Source organism: Podarcis vaucheri, assembly GCF_965113315.1.
Source record: "Podarcis vaucheri genome assembly, chromosome: 4".
NCBI classification, from domain to species: Eukaryota; Metazoa; Chordata; class Lepidosauria; order Squamata; family Lacertidae; genus Podarcis; species Podarcis vaucheri.
Window position 1 is genome coordinate 25256445 of NC_138762.1, and position 17462 is coordinate 25273906.

The 17462-nt window shown below is 40.6% G+C and overlaps 1 protein-coding gene across 3 annotated transcripts in view; it reads left to right on the forward strand.

The window, feature by feature from the left end:
* RNF17 (ring finger protein 17) overlaps nucleotides 1-17462 on the forward strand; it is a 107247-nt gene that overhangs the window by 19051 nt on the left and 70734 nt on the right. For 2 of the 3 annotated variants that reach the window (XM_082220390.1, XM_082220391.1), the window contains 15 exons: nucleotides 101-239; nucleotides 1135-1294; nucleotides 2097-2212; nucleotides 2706-2826; nucleotides 3886-4006; nucleotides 4491-4715; nucleotides 6558-6708; nucleotides 7030-7148; nucleotides 7311-7401; nucleotides 9052-9161; nucleotides 10155-10459; nucleotides 11915-12078; nucleotides 14261-14380; nucleotides 15566-15646; nucleotides 17128-17256. In XM_082220390.1, coding sequence (XP_082076516.1) covers nucleotides 101-239; nucleotides 1135-1294; nucleotides 2097-2212; nucleotides 2706-2826; nucleotides 3886-4006; nucleotides 4491-4715; nucleotides 6558-6708; nucleotides 7030-7148; nucleotides 7311-7401; nucleotides 9052-9161; nucleotides 10155-10459; nucleotides 11915-12078; nucleotides 14261-14380; nucleotides 15566-15646; nucleotides 17128-17256 — 2152 coding nt within the window. The remainder of the gene's footprint in view (nucleotides 1-100; nucleotides 240-1134; nucleotides 1295-2096; nucleotides 2213-2705; nucleotides 2827-3885; nucleotides 4007-4490; nucleotides 4716-6557; nucleotides 6709-7029; nucleotides 7149-7310; nucleotides 7402-9051; nucleotides 9162-10154; nucleotides 10460-11914; nucleotides 12079-14260; nucleotides 14381-15565; nucleotides 15647-17127; nucleotides 17257-17462) is intronic. The other variant, XM_082220392.1, reaches the window with a different exon arrangement.

Here is a 17462-nt window from a genome sequence, read left to right on the forward strand (position 1 = left end):
ACTGGCATCTATTTTTCTAGAAAAAGGCAGTGGTGGGGGCCATAGAAAACTTCCCCTTTGACTGACTTCAGCAGTTCATTCTAGATTCTTACTTTACTAGGTTTCGTGCTGAAGTTTCTGATCAACCTGAAAACATTGAATTCCTGCAGTACTGGGCACCTGCGATACCAGAGGAAAATACAGAAGTCACCATTGTTGTTAGTTATATTACTAGCCCAGGTGATTTCTACATTCAGCTAGTAAGTATTATTCAGTATATTTAATTTTTGTGTTGACATTATTGAAAAATGCTCCTGAGATTTGGTATGATATGATATGATTTCTTATTAATTTTGTTATTAATTGGAATATTATTAATGGAAAATTGATAAAAATTATTTTACAAAAAGAAAAGAAAAATGCTTCCTGAAATGCTTTACACTTTCTATTTTGGAACATAAAAAGATAAGTTTATTGCTGGAAATTGGGAGTAGTATGTTTTTCAAGTTACCATTTCAGATGTATAAAATACATTAACAGATCTTTTTCTAGTGCTTGTTTAATATACAGATCACTCGGAACCTAAATGGGGATTATGTTCCAGGGACATGAAGCCACAGTTGCCTTAGGAACTACCCCTGCACAAGTAATCTTCCTTTCCGGAGCCAGCACACTAAAGGAATCTTAACCACCACCACCACCACCCTGAAGCAAAGCAGATACTTTTTTAGCTCTCTGCCTTGCTTTTATTGGGCTCTGAGAGGTTCTCGTGAGATGTTATGGGGCTGATGAGCCCATGTGAGACCCTCCCAAAGCCCAGTAAGCAAGGCAGCGAGCTTAAAAACTCTTGCCGTGCCAGAAAAACTCGGCATGGAAAGTGCTTAAGAGCTCTCCACCTTGCATGTGATTAATTTGCAATGTCAACTGAGCAAGTCTCCAATATCAGCTGCCTTTTCTCAGCTATCTGATATGCATCTTCACGCATTAGTCTGGCTTCAGTGTGTCATGTGCTACTTTCCCCCATTTCTTCAGCAGATGTAAAATCGAGTTCTTTAGGTACAGAGTGCATCGGTTTGACTTTCTGTGTGATGTTACATTTAGTAAGAGTGTGTTGACTACAATCCATAGTGATTAATACTGTTTCCATTGTGTTAGGTAGAAGAAGGTCCAGAATTTGCAGCTTTTCTGAGCAAAGTTGAGGAAGTATATAAAAATGACAGCAGAGTTGGCTTGGAAATTCTCTGTCCGGTCCAGGGTCAGCCATGCATAGCAAAATTCGAAGAGGATGGAGTTTGGTACAGGGCACAGGTTGTTGGTAAGTAACTATAGTATTAAGTTAGAGGACTTTTGTTTTGACGCTTCCCCCGCCCCCAATCAAATCACCTCTATATTTTCAAGACACCTATTTAATTCATTTTCTGTTTTAAATGAATGCTGGTTTTTCCCATTTCATTCTCCCACTGTGATTTCTTTTTCTTATGTCCAAGTAATACACCCATCTTTCCTACAATGAAGCAGGGTTTAATAGCCACATGGCTCGACTTTTCTACTTTGTGCTAAACCGTAGGTAGGTTGAAGTTGCAGCAAAAACAGGCAAACGATGGTTCACAGTTGAGCTCCAAATGAGAATTTGAAACCCACTTCAAAATTTAGGTTTTAATTCTGATCTGTGGGGCAAGTGTTAAACCATGGTTTGCCATTTCTGATATGGGGTGCCGTAACTTGTTCATTAACATGCTACCGTTCTTAGTTTTTTAATATAACATATAAAACCATAGATTTTTTTATTGAAAAACAGGCTAATGAATTCTCTTGGTTTAATAATGTAAAAGAGCATCTGACTCTTGTGTGTTGATATTGCCATTATTAAAAATTGTCATGTATGCAGTATTTGATGGATGGTTTTGAAGGAAGTGATGTTGATTTCAAAGTTTGTGTGTGGCGCTCAGAGGGCATTACATATATCTGCAGTAACATTGCTCTCCTTAACGCTGCACCTCAATCACCGAGGTACAGCTGGACTGAGACGGTTATTGTTGTAGGTGTACACAAATGTTTCCTATAATTTTATAATGTCCACGTATCATTGATTCCTAACCGCATAATGTTTTCTAAAGGATTGCCAGGCCACCAAGAAGTTGAGGTTAAATATGTTGACTTTGGGAACACTGCTAAAATAAATGTGCAAGACATGCGTAAAATCAAAGATGAGTTTTTAGCTCTCCCAGCAAAGGTGAGTTAGAACTGCATCCCTCATGAGTTAAATCTAAATTTGCAGAATGCCGTGTATTCCTGACAAAGCACCTTCTGTGCAGCTTGGAGTTCAGTTCCTAATGTTTCTGAATTATCTTCTCTTATAAAGTGTAATTCTGTGTCCACTAAATTCTAACAATATGATAAATGTAATAGAAGTGAGCCGTGTGTCAAGCTTTTCTCTAAGAATCTATCTCCCCTCCAACACATGCAGAGCCAAAGAAATTTGCACACAAGTGCCATGTTTTAAGAGTGGGGCAAGTTGCTGTTGTGCGAAAGGTAGGCACCCTGCGGCTCAGCAGTGGGTCCGATAATAGTTGTGCTATAGCAAGAAAGCACTACAGGAGGTGCGTACTTAATTGTTGCCTAGATTAGAGATTGCTGGGAGCCCTGTGTAAGCACACTGAAATTTCATTAAAGGAACGATGGCATTGAAACTAAATAAACAAATTGGGCTATGTTTTATAATTTAGGCGATCAGGTGCAAGCTGGCCCATATCATACCAAATAAAGGAGCAAATGAATGGAGTAGTAAATCAAAGGACAGATTTGAAGAACTAATTCAAGATAAATGTATGCTCTGCTTTATTATTGGTAAGTGTTTGCCTGTCTTGAGTAACTTACTCAGTAATTGAGAGCCAAATAGAGTTGCTGACTCAAAAATCAAATCATCCATTCTCACTCAGTGGACAGCAACTTGATAGGGACAGTGCCTCCCATCCAGCCTTTCAGGGAAATGCTCAATTTCTCCTTGGGATAAGTACCTTAATGTTGTTAGGACTGCTTGCTGCTCTTGTCATCGGTGTAGGACTATTTCCCTTTCCCTACCTAATTGGATTAGCTCGGTGCTCAGCTATGCCCAGCCAGAACACCGGGGCAGCTTATTCCCAACCCTGTCAATGGTTTTCCAGTTGGAAGGAGGGGCAGGTATTTGGAATTCAGCCATAAAACATGCTGGCTAACTCTTAAGTCACAAAATAAATAAATAAATTCCTTCCAGTAGCACCTTAGAGACCAACTAAGTTTGCTATTAGTATGAGTTTTCGTGTGCATGCACACATCTTCAGATACACGAAATGCACACGAAAGCTCATACCAATAACAAACTTAGTTGGTCTCTAAGGTGCTACTGGAAGGATTTTTTTAAATTTTGTTTCAAATACGGCAGACCAACACGGCTACCTACCTGTAATCTTAAGTCACAGTATCCTATTAACCTACATCACCTGACCATTTTGGTGACAAATGAGATAAAATTATTTGTAAGAATATGGAGCTTTGGAAATATCGGAGGCTTTCAGAACACTTTTTTTAAAAAAAATCCAGTTTTTTTAATGCAGAGACTTAAATTATCTGTCACATAAATACACAGGCACTACATTTTATTAAGTAATTGTCTCAAAGGAGCCTTCTGGTCTTAATAATTGGTTTTCTTTGTTCCTCACCTTTCTACGTAACTTTTTAAGGTAGCTTACAAAATGCGAAAGCAATTAAAAATCACAGTAGGTAAAAGCAATAAAATCCCAACATAATGAAGTAAAATAAAATGGTTCACAGCTAAGACCTTCATCATGCCGCCTCCTTTCCCCAACACTCGTAGCTAATTTCTTTCCTTTGACATTTTGAACTTAAACCTCTTTCAACTACCTCTAGAAAAATCTGAAGACAATATACTGTCTGTGGAGCTCTATGAAAGTGTATGTGTGCCACCCAAGGCATCTTGGAGTATTAACAGCCTCTTGGTTAAAGAAGGTCTGGCATCTTATATATTAAGGTGAGTGTGCTGCTTCATTAACTTCAACACGCTCATAATCTTTTTGCAACTTCTGAATTTGAGCAGCCCAATATTTCTCAGTGAAGTGTATGTAATGTCATCTCAGGTAGTGCTTAAATGGCTTGGCTTAGTGTTGTGTACAAACCTAGACTCACGATTTTGTCTCATTCCAAACAAACTGAACACTATGCCAAGAAACAAACCTTGGTTCACAGTTCATGGTTCATTTTGGAGCAAGACAAATCACACCACAAGCCCAAGTTTGTGCATAGCAAGGGTAGTGCGACATTGTGGTGATTTATTTTTTACTGTAAACCATCACTCTTGCTTGTTTACACTTAGCCATGGTTTGGCTTAATGTTAATATGCCAACCAGGTCTTTGTTTAAAACTTGTTGGTCATGTTTTGTGGAGGGCATTTCTGCTTCTATTTGTCTGATACTGGCAGATGAAACAAAAAAACTAAATAAAACCAAATTCTACAGTGACACCAAAATGATTACCGAATCACATCATGAAGTTTGGGATCCTACTCCAGAAGAACTATTCAAAGCTCATGGAGATAACTTACAGCCTGGGAATGAAGAGCCGATACAGTTTGAAGGTACAAAATTAGATTGCAGCAAAGAACTGCAAGTGCGAATTAGTCACGTTGTGTCCCCAAGCAAGTTCTACGTGCATTTGATGTCATCAGAACAAATTCTGAAAAGGTAAGTTCCTTTTCCCACTTGGCCTGGGTCAGAGCACTTCATGCTTTTTGGTTCTTTTCATTTTTGACAATTGTTGTTGCTTAACTTTACATATTCCACAGCTCCTGCAGGATGATGAAAATAGCGATTAAACTAAGAAAGGAGTCTTTGCTGCCAGTGTGCCATGTTTTTTCCATAAAATAACCCCTGAGGACCACAGAAAGTCATCAGAATGTTGTGTCATTCCAGGGACTTACTGTATTTGTGATTAAAGTGTACCAGTGGCAAGACACCCAGCATGTTGGCCACTTCCGATTGTGGGTGGCTGGCATGCCAGTGCTTGAAAGTTAAAGACAGAAAAATATTTTACATGGATGGATTAATAGATAAAATAGATAGACATACACATGTATGGGGACAGGAAAGACTTGGTCCTATCCTCATGCAGAACTGGGATGGACCAGATTTTTATGGTCCTTTCATCCCTTTACCTGGCATAAACGGTGTAAGAAAGTAACCAACTCTTTCTGGCCTGCTCCTGCCTACTCTGCGAAGGGAACATTCAAGCTAAGTGCTCCGTGTTCTGTTTGGACAACATGCTCAAGATAATGGCGGGAGTTCAGCTACAAGCATACTAGGAGCAAATTAATCTGGAAGAAAAGGATGCAGGGAATGCAGCCCTGGTTATGGTTTATGAACTTAGTGGTTTTTTGTACCATTGGCCACAGTGTCCTGGAGAACCTCTGGTGGTTTAGGGCTGGAGGCATGGCTTTGTAGTGGATTCCACTCTACCTGCTGGGGGTGGTTTCTGAGATCAGTAATGGGGGTTTTTTTGCTCAGCCATGTGGAAACTGACCTGCAGGATTCTACATGGTTTGATCCCAACTCCCATGGTATTGAACATCTGTATGAAGCTGCTGACAAAAGTGAGTTGGAGTAAAGTATCATCAAATATGCAGGCGACATGAAAATTCCCCCTCTTCCATCTGACTCGGAAGAGGCAGTATGGGCTGGTTGTGGGTCAGTTGAAACCATACAAAACAAAGTTGTTCTGGGTTCATGGGTACTGGATTTGAAGAGGTACCTTGTTCTAGATGAGGTTGGACTCCTCTTGAAAGAGTAGGTGCGTAGCTTGAGTTGCTCCTAGAGGCTATATTGTCACTAGAAGCCTGGGTGGCTTCTGTAGCTAGGGATGCCTATTCTCTGCTTGAGCTGGTTCATTAGCTATAGGCTTTCCCAAACAGAGGGAGTCTAGCTGCAGTTAGGCATTTTATATGAACTAGAGTGGACGATTGCAATGTGTTGTTAAGTGGTGCTGCCTTTGAAAAAGGTTCAGATACTGCGAAATGCACCATTGGTTAATGGGCACCACTGTCTGGTTTCATATAACAGATTCTAAAAGAATTGCATTGGTTGCCAATTATTAGGTGCTTGCGATGACATTTAAAGAAAGCCCTGGTCAACTTGGGGTTTAAATATTTGAAATAACGTTTTGAGATGAGTCCCTTCTTGTGCTACTGCTGCTGATTAAGGTCCATGGGGTGGAATGACATCCCATGTACAGTTTTATTGATGCTTTATCTGTGATTTCATGTTTTTTGTGTTCCCCTTTAGAAATATTGCTAATTATTTTGTGTTAATGTCATATTTGTTAAGGTCCTTGGAACTAAATGATGAAGCGCGGGTTCTAAACGCACAACTGTGCATTATTTTCAAGACTAGAAAATAATGCACAGTTGTAATCTTAACAGTTAAATAAATTATTGACCCTACTGTATCTTTAGCCTTTAGAAAAGTATGTTTCTTTCAGAACAATACTGGCAATGTAGATTTGATTGTCTATTTGGCTACTTATAATATTAGTTTACAGGAAAAGATGGCAGCCACTTACTTGGAATCAGAAAGAGAAACAGTTGAATGGAAAATTGATATGAATTGTGCTGCTTATGTACATGATTTGAATCAGTGGCAGAGAGGCCAAATCCGCAGGATTGTTTCAGAAAGTAAACTTGAGGTAAATAAAATCACTGCTTTGTGTAGATAAGTATCACTGCGTTCATTATGACTAGGAAGCACTCATTTAGTAATTTAATACGTGGAATTTAATGCATTCTTTATCCTAGATAAAAACTTATTAATCAGTTAAACAGGCTAAATGATGTATTACTTCTTTTGAAAATGAATGAGAGATTTTTGCAGTATCATAATGAGGTTTGTACTCTGTAGCCGGCTAAGAGAAGTTTCCTAACAAAGCCAGCCAGAGTTTTGTAGGTCCGTGATAAGTCTAATTTGGGCCATTGAAGAACTGTATTTTTCTTACACCTGTCTTTTGCAGGTGTTCCTCATTGACTTTGGCATAACTAAAACTATAGATAGTGTCTCGCTAAGAGAACTTGAGCAGAATCTGAAGACGCACAAGCCTCTTGCAATAGAGTGCTCACTAACAGACATAAGGTAAAGTGTCCATTTCATTCGGTTCTAAAACATCCTTTCTCCCATTCTGCAAGTGTTGCAGCGGTGTTGGGATTTGAACTTGGGCCTGAAGCAGGGTGCCCAAACCTGTATCCACTATACCATGTGTTCACATTTCATTCCTCCCTATGTATCTTGTTTTAGACCAGCTGGTGGGACTGAGCAGTGGACAGGAACTGCCTGCGATGTTCTTGCACGTTACTTAACTGGAGCTGTGGTAAACCTAATAGTACAGGTTAGTAGTGGTATAGGCCTAACTTTAATAGAGAGCTTTGTAGTAGTAAATGTCTGATTTACCAGTGCAAGTTTTTTTGGGGGAGAATTGTAACCTCTTTGTACAACTGAAACGTGGAGTATGTAGTTGGCTAAGATACTGGAACGTGTCCCTCTATCACTTTGGGCCCCCAGGATTCTGTCTGGATGAAGACTTGGAATATGCCTTAGCTCACACAACCTTGAACACTTCTCTCTAAGGAGGAAGTGACAAAATCTATGTGTGGTTCTGCTTTGTTAAAACTAGAATTGGCCAGTATTTTTACTAGCTTCTCCCTGTAGTGAAAAGAGCACAATCTGGCTGCTGTGATAGAATGCAGTTGGTTAAGTAATGACAGCGAATCAGGTAGTTGACTAAGAACACTTCGGCCAACATCAAAGTCTCCTTTGGAAACCATTGAGTTTAGTGAAAACTTGCCAGCTTATGTTGAGGGGGCGGGCAGATCATTTTAAGGAGACGTTGGCTTGTCGGCAAGCCCTTCCTGGCATAAAATTTTTGGCGTTTAATTTGTGATTTCAACCGGCCAGCCACCAAGCGTGTAAAGTTGAAATTGTGCAAGTAAAATCCACCTAAGTTATGAGCCTTCTCTACAAGCAAATACTTTGGTTGGCATCCATCTGTTTCAAGAGGCAATGGAGGAGTGTGCCTTTGGGGGTGAAGTAACACTGTTGGGAGGTTGCAGTTGATGTTCTGCATCCCAGAACCCTTCATTTGGGGTTGGTTGGTTGGTTGGTCACTCCCTCCTGTAAGGGAGGTTATGGCTGTATCCAAATATGCAAGATAGCTATTGATGATTATATCTGGTTTATCTGCAAACAGGATGACAACTAAGCCAGTGTTTGATATATAGCAAAGAGTATCGTGCAGAGATGTCAACAACATTCTCTTCAGTTGTTCTGTATGATGTATGTTAATGTCCTAGCTATAAAAACATCTGGGAATACAAATTATTGTCTTAAGTCTGGATGGCAGTACTTGGCTTTCTAGTTGCCTATCCCATCGATTAGAATATGGAAGGTTCCCAAATTCTGTCACTGTACTTGCTCAGGATGGTTTAAATCAGGCCTGGTGGTGAAGGGAACATATTTTAAATAAACAGAAGATGCCTCAGTTCTAAACATTTCTCACTAATCTTCACTCAATTGGCCTTTTAAGATCTAAAATTTGATCTTGTTTTGTTACATGTTTTGTGTTTTTATTTTACATTTTTATGCTGTGAACTACCCTGCAATTTACAGATGAAGGGCAGTATACTAATTTAATCATCATCATCTACCCAATTTCTCTTCCATTTATTCCTCAGTCTGGTAATCCAGTACTACTTCTGTCCAATCATAAATACATATTTTTGGAAAGTTAGCCATACTCTTCTCACAGAAGCTTGTGCCCATTTACAATTTCATTTACTAATATATAGAAGTTGTGAACTCAGCACAAATATCTAGGATTTGTTGCATTTCCTGGCATATGTCAGTAAACTAGCAGTTCGCTGTATATTAATTTGATGGTATGGCCAGTTCCTGCACACTGAAGAACTTTGTTTCACTTTATAGTAGTAATGCAAAACCAACAATATCTGCCTTTTCTTACAAGAAGTATGTTTTATCCCAGGAAAGTAACACGTCACCTTTACCTGTGAAAGTTTTTAGCAAAGATGGAGGGCTATATACTGACATTTCGGAATACATGATTAAAGAAGGTTTGGCATTTAGAAAAAGAAGGTATGCATTTTTCAGAATATTTATGCTCTCTTGGGTGCTGGATGTCTCCAAGTGAGTTTAGCACTCCCTATCGCTTGAAGGCAGGAAATAGTGTGACTTCAAAGGAAGTATTTAGCACTTCCTTCCTATTGAGCCTAAGTTCATTTCCTTCCTTTGTTCAGAGAAAACCACTTGGGCAAAGCTATCGCCTGTGGCTTTAGACAATATGAGAGCATTGTAATAACTGAGATGCTTTATATAAAAAAGCTTTCAACATTTGAAATGAACTATATAAATGTGAAGTATTATTATTTGTTACTTGAATCAAGTTTAATGTTACTAATTCCTAACAAAGCCAACAGCTGCTAGCACCTCAGACAACCAGACTCTGTTTAGTTCAGGGGTCTGCAACCTTTAAGACAAAAAGAGCCACTTGGACCCATTTCCGAAGAAAAAAACAACTGGGAGCCACAAAACCGGGAAGGTGACGTCGGGACGGTGCATGACTAATGCATGCACCACCCCCATGCGACGTCACAGCCAGTACAGCGCCCGCCACAGTGGGGAGTGTCGGGGCACACAATGCGCCTCCTCCCCTCGCTAGTATCTGCCCCGGAGCCGCAGCAAAGGTGTAAAAGAGCCACATGCGGCTCCGGAGCCGCGGGTTGCAGACCCCTGGTTTAGTTTATCAATAGTATTGAGGACTAATTAGCACTAGAACTCTTTAAGAAAGGTATTAGAGGGTATTTTTCACTAAGTGTCATCTAGCTCTTTGGAAAAGCCAGGTGGAGATAATTTCTTCATGATGTTGGGTGAATGATACATAGGTGGTCTTACCCACATGTTAAAGTTGCCCCATGAGTAGGTAAGTTCCGGGTCAGGTCCCCTTAGTAACTTTCCTAAGCTGCAGAATTCAAGAAAAGAATTGGCCTGAAAAAGTCTTTGGGCTAGAAATAAAATTAAAGCTTGAATGTTATTTGATTCCTTTACTTGCTGACATACTTTCTGTTGAAGCTCCCTTAGAGCACCTAGTACACCATCCCTTGAGAAGCTACCTGACACGCCCTTCCAGCAGGAGAATGTAGACGTCAGCCAATTGCCTGCAGACCCAGAGTGTACACCAACCTCTTCCAAACCAGAGGAAGACATTGATCCTTCGATCACAGATCACAAAGAGCAAGAATTGAAGGTCTCTTTGACTTGCCCTGTAACGGTTGAAACCTACAAACCACCAGCTGTTCCTACCTCGCTCGTCTTCAGTGCTGTGGTCAGCAGTGTTTCAGACACAGGAACTATTTATGTGATTCCAAAGTCACAAGGTAAAAGGGGAAATGTTGTACAGCAGTGATGATATGCAATTGCAGCATTAGTACACGGTTTTCTCAACACTTGGTTGTTACTGATTTGTATCAATAAAATACAACACAAACCTTGCAAAGCAACATAAACTGAGCTGTGTGCCACAGCTCAACAGCATAGCAGGAAAAGCAGCCAGACCTGGATGCAGAAAAAGGAAACAAACTTTGAGACCAGAAACCAGAGTCCCTCCAAAAGGAGATAGTGTTTGCTGGTCGCCAAAGCATTTTATCTCAGTACTTGCATATATAATAAATTGGAACCGTGTTGCTGAGAACTTGTCTGTGTGTATTTCTCCCCTAGTTTTTCTACATTGTTAATTTTTCAGCCAGAGCCAGTTGCCAGACCCTAGCACACAAACTATTAATTGAGCAGCCACTCAGATCCTCGAGTAAGCCATGATTTCAAGTCTGGCAGCCACTAGGAATTTGAGTATCAAATCTTTTATATGACACTATTCATTCTAAATAGAGAGCAGGGGAATAGGATCAAGTACTACAAATTGCTGGAAAATGAAACTAACAGAAGCAGAAATCGTGTGCCAGGAAATCTGCACCATTGCCTAGGCCAGTTTTCCCCAAACGTGGGTCTCCAGCTGTTTTTGGACTACAATTCCCATCATCCCTGACCTACTGGTTCTGCTAGCTAGGAATGATTTTTCCCAAGTTTGGGAAACTTGCCTATGCCTTCCATAAATGAGAGAGGGTGCCTTTAACTGCACCTGCTCCAGCAATAGTTGTGACAAATTTGGATTTGTATAATTGAATGTCACAGGAGTCCATTGCTAGCCATGTGTTAGCTGTAAACTGTAATTTCTGTTACGATGCCTATCGTCGTACTTTGCACAAACGTTCAGTTAGTTAACAGAGTCCTGTTTTGTACATGTTGTTGTTGTTATTTACAAAATAGGACTGTCTGTTAACCCTCCTCAGCCACTCTGGGCAGCTTCCAACAGAATATTAAAAACACGATAAAAAATCAAACATAAAAAACTTCTGTATACATGCAGTATGCAAATGAGTACCTGCTTTTTTTAATAATAAAAAAACCACAATGCCAGTATATCATGAAGTAATTTTGTATTTAGAGGTAGCATTTTTACAGTAGCAGAAGCAGGTCTATTCCATGGAGAGTAAAAACAAAGAGGTCCCCCCCAAAAAAATCCTCCCCTGGGAGAAGGATTGCCTCTTTCTTGACTGTTTCTACTTTCTCTGAACTACAGCAGCCTCTCCTAAAGTGTAAATAATGCTGCCTCAAGGAAATTTAGCATTTTATTCAAATGCATTTTATGTTCCAACTCTTAAATTATTCCGTTAAGCCATTATATTGATATTCCACTATACGAATATATGGAACTTGGTTGAAAATGATCATATAAATAGCTTTAACAAAGCTCCCTTCTTGGCATTTTTCTCCAGAGCAGCAGCTAAATACGCTGATGAGCGATATACAGAAGAACTTCAAATGTCTAGGTCTTTTGGAACCCTACAGTTGGAAAAAGGGAGAAGCTTGTGTTGTAAGAGCAGCAGATACATTGTGGTATCGAGGGGAAGTTTTGGAAGTTGGCTGTGGCATTACCAAGGTAAGACTGGTGTGACAAGAATTGTATTCCCTTGATGGGGAAGAACAAATACTCAGGAGCTGAGTATCTGCTTGGCATGCAGAAGGACCCTAGCTCATTCCTAGAATCTCCAGGTAGCCCTGGGAATCTCTCTTGCCCAAAGCCCCAGCAGTCTGGATCAGATGGATCAGTGGTCTGGTTTGGGATAAGGCATATTCATGTGTTCCTATCATGGCCTCTTAGTATGAGTTTTGATTAGAATTACAGATAGGTAGCCGTGTTGGTCTGCCATAGTCAAAATAAAAAAATTCCTTCCAGTAGCACCTTAAAGACCAACTAAGTTAGTTCTTGGTATGAGCTTTCGTGTGCATGCACACTTCTTCAGATACACTGAAACAGAAGTTGCCAGACATAAATCTGACATCAGGAATCACAAAACAGAGAAACCAGTAGGAGAACACTTCAATCTCCCAGGACATTCTATACAAGATCTCAAAGTAGCTGTTTTACTACAAAGGAATTTCAGAAATAGACTGGAAAGAGAAGCTGCTGAATTGCAACTCATTACCAAACTTAAAACCATGGAGAGACCTGGTCTGAACAAAGACATTGGATTCTTATCTCATTATACATGACTAAGCCATTTCTCACCTTCTCACCCCTTGCCTTTTCCTGTAAGACCTATTACAGTCGTTAAGAGTCGTCAACAGGCTCATTTCAGCTATCTGCCAATCTCCCATTCCCACCACCCTTCTGAGTAATACCCCTCCCCACCTTCTCACTATATAGAAGGATCTGGCAACTTCTGTTTCAGTGTATCTGAAGAAGTGTGCATGCACACGAAAGCTCATACCAAGAACTAACTTAGTTGGTCTTTAAGGTGCTACTGGAAGGAATTTTTTTTATTTTGATTAGAAGTAAGGGATGTTTGCCTTGCCACATTTTACATATCAGGCAAGTGTAGGGGTGGTCATTATTATTTTCCTTAAGCCCAGGAGGAGTAAAGAACGTGGTAGAACGTTCTGCCTGTAAAGCTCTGAGTGTTGTTTAATGAGTGATTTAGAAATTCTATAGATGAAACAAAGGAAGCTAACAATTGGGAGATCCAGGAGATAACACTTGAGTACAGGCAAGCCCCCATTTACACAGGGGTTATGTTCCAAGGCAGCGCACGTTTAAGTGAAATTGTGTATATTTGAAACACCATTGAAAAAGCCTTCAAACGCCCTGCCCCTTTTTGTGACTTTTTTGGGTCACTTCCAAGATGGGCACGGTTGCACATACCTTAGTTGCACACTAATATGGGGGGTGGTTGGACAGTGTTCTTGAAGCTACAAACATGAATCTGACCAAACTGCAGGAGGCAGTGGAAGACAGGAGTGCCTGGCGTGCTCTGGTCCAGGGGGTCACAAAGAGTCGGACACGACTAAACAACAATATGGGGGGGGGGGGAGAAGGTTTTGCCTGTTATTCTTGCATGTGTCCTGATAAATTTGCGTGTTAATAAATAGCTTCACTAAACTACCACAGTTCATGATTTTGTAATCGAGGTACTTATTTCCTTTAAAGCAGAGGTTCCCAAACTGCGTGAGCTGCAGCATGTTTGTGAAAAATTCAAATTGTAATACAATAAAATATAATATAATAAAAGAAGCAAGAAAAATGCAATTAAGACTCATCCAGCATAGTGCTTTGTAATTGCTGCAACAGGCAGAAAAATAATTAAGCAGCCCAGCAGTTTTCAAGTAGTCCATGGTGCTGGGGTGGGTAGGTAGAAATGAATACCTTGTTGTTGTTGTTGTTGTTGTTGTTGTTTAGTCGTTTAGTCGTGCCCGACTCTTCGTGACCCCATGGACCAGAGCACGCCAGGCACTCCTGTCTTCCACTGCCTCCCACATTTTGGCCAGACTCATGCTGGTAGCTTCGAGAACACTGTCCAACCATCTCGTCCTCTGTCGTCCCCTTCTTGTGCCCTCCATCTTTCCCCAACATCAGGGTCTTTTCCAGGGAGTCTGACTACCTTAAAGAGACTCAATAGCTCCTCTTCCCCAGTTAGGTCATTCCTACTTCCCAAAACTACCTCTAGGGTAAAAAAGTGAAGGATGGGTCTGTTGTGCCTTGCTGGCATGCATTTAAAAACAGAATAGAATCACATCATGAAAGCTTGGGAAATAATCTACTGATTTTGTTGCTTTTTGTGTAGGTGCAGTACTTGGACTATGGCTATATTGAGAAGATTCCTCAATGTCATCTCTATCCAACTGTTTTGTATGCAGACATACCGCCATTTTCCATACCGTGTCAGCTCTATAAAACTATACCAGTGAGTGGAGGCTGCATTTTCAAATGTACTAAGCACCTGGTCTTGTGAACAGGGAGCAAAGAAACAATTACATATGCTACGCTTGTGCCTTCATAAGTTCCAGAACGCTTCTGGATTTTCTGCAAATGGAAAAACTGCTCAAGAGAAAACTCTTAAAAGATTGCGCTAAAAGGGTGGCAGACTGTTCCACAAAGCAATATATTAAAGTCGACGTATCACTTTCCTGGCTTAGTCTAAGCCATGGCATCATGCTGTAGCATGGATGTAATAGTCACTGGACAATGTCCCAGGCCGTAGCAACATAAAGGGAAGTTTAGGGAAGTTTTTAATGTTTAATGCTGTATTGTGTTTTTAATATTCAGAGTGGGAAACCCAGCCAGATGGGCGGGGTATAAATAATAAATAATTATTACTATCATCATCACTACTACTACTACTACTACTACTAAAGTTGGGCTTCATGTAATGACTGAAGTGCCATTCACTAGCCTGAGGATATCGTATTTTTTGCTCTATAAGACTTACTTTTTCCCTCCTAAAAAGTAAGGGGAAATGTGTGTGCGTCTTATGGAGCAAATGCAGGCTGCGCAGCTGTCCCAGAAGCCAGAACAGCAAGAGGGATTGCTGCTTTCACTGCGCAGCCATCCCTCTTGCTTTTCTGGCTTCTGAGATTCAGAATATATTTTTTTCTTGTTTTCCTCCTCCAAAAACTAGGTGTGTCTTGTGGTCTGGTGCGTCTTATAGAGCGAAAAATACAGTACACTTGCCTAAGGAGAATAGATAAACAGGAGCAACTATGAACATAACTGAACTTTGAGGAAGGCAGGAAACCAACAAGAGCATAATGGGAGCCCAACCCATTTCTATAGTGTTTGTTCCTGCCTTGGTCAGAAGGTGGAGCAATAACCCAACATACCATTCCTGTTAGCAGAAAGGAAATGGAAGTCTTGTCTGCCATATACAGTACTTCCTATATAAACCTCAGGGCTTAGATCATACAGAACATGGCAGGTGCTTTGCACAAGGCATTTTGGCATGTGAAGCAGAAACTAACGTTCGGTTAAAACAAACTTAATTTTTTTCCTTATAATGCTGAAACCATTCTAATCTCCAAGATAGGGCCAGTCCTGATTGCTTTTACATAATTGGTGATGTGCTGGTGATTTTTCTACGTTGGTTATCCAGGTTGGAACTGTTTGGCAGCAGGATGCAGTTGAACTTCTTCAAGAACTACTTACAAAAAGGCTCGTTGAAATAAATATTATGGTAAGCATAAAAACAAATTGTGCAAGTCCTTCTTCTCTTGCAGTCAGTCCCCCACCCCAACAAACAAACAAAAAAATAATTTCTGCCAGTAGATTTTGTTGGATCATTCCCTTAGACTTCCAAGAGCAAGCTGCACATATTTTGGATTTATTTCACTTTCAAAACCAGTTATGATGTGGCAAGTGCATTCCAGTTTGTTCTCCCCTGTCCTGTTCATTTCTGAAATAAGGTATGGGGAGGACTTTACCATAATATGAAATGGGGCATGTAGGGGAGAAAAAGTCAAAACTTCACACTTAATGATTCAGGTATTCTTAAGTTACTCCTGGTAACAGAACAGAGTCTTTGGAAGTAAAGTAAGATCCTGTGGTAACAGATGGTAAAGGGAGAGTGTTCAGTTCCCTTTTCTTTGTTCCTTTTTACAGTAAACCAGCATCATACACTTACTTTACTTACACATGGAGAATGGAGGAAACCAATTCCCTGTTTGTTTATTTATTAGCCCTCCCCCACACCTGCACAAAGCTGTGATCCACAGACTTACCTGGATTTGTGAAGGGGGTATGAGGGCTCTGGCAGTATCCCAGCTCCTGTCAACCTAGCAATTCAAAAGCACACTAGTGCAAGTAGATAAATTGGTACCACTGTGTCGGGAAGGTAAACGGCGTTTCCGTGCGCTCTGGCTTCCGTCACGGTGCTCCATTGCGCCAGAAGCAGTTTAGTCATGTTGGCCACATGACCCAGAAATCTGTCTGTGGGCAAACACCAGCTCCCTCGGCCTGAATGAGATGAGTGCTGCACCCCATAGTCGCCTTTGACTGGACTTAACCGTCCAGGGGTCCTTTACCTTTACCTTTTACCCAGAGCCCTCCCTCCCAAAGCTGAACAAGCACTTACTAGGCTTTGGGAAGGAGGTGCGGGGACTCTAGGGCCCTGCTGGAGCTCTTGCACCGCCTTCCCAAACTGAACAAGAAGCATTGGGGGGTGTCCAAAGTTTCCTGGCTTACATTGGAACTGAACCCTTGAAAAGATGCAAGCTTACTGTATTGAAATGTGAATATTAATATGCTTTGAATCAAACTGCTGGGTTACTAATTATGAAATTAGGGGATGGGGTAAGACACAGAGCTACAGAACAAGCCATGTTATTATCAAGAGTGATATCAGACAAATAACAGAACCATAAAATGTTAGAAACAAATATGAAAAACGTTAGGAGGGAATATTCAGACGTAAGATACATTCCACTTAGTTAGCAATGGAATTGTACTGTGCCAGATGCTTTGCTTTTTCTATGCTTCCACTCAAGCATTGATACATAGAATCAAGAACCACAAACCTGTGGTGGTGGTTCTTGGTGTATCTGTTCTTCAGGGTTCTGTGAGTAGCTTTGTTCTGTTCAGCCATAGGCCCACTTTTTGAGGTTAAAAACAGTAGTAGCAGAAATGATAATGCAGTAATCTTTTGCCTGGCTTTAACAGGAGCACTCGGACAACCCATGGGATAAAGTATCTGTTAAACTCTGTTTCTCTGGAATGTCGCTCTCATCTTTCATGGCGTACCATAAACATTGCATTAGTGAAGATGATGACGGTCACATGCCAAAACTGGTAATCTTTCCTTTCAGCTCTTGAGATTTATATAAAGCTTAACATGGGTATGTTGCTTAGTGTGGCTATTTTTCCTGCATTAGTTCTTCCACGTCATATCCAGTGTTTTCAGTTGGTAGTTAATACTGTCACAATGGCTGGCAAATCAAACAGTGTAATTCCTTATTATATCCAAAAGCAATTTGCTACCAAATGCAAGATGTATG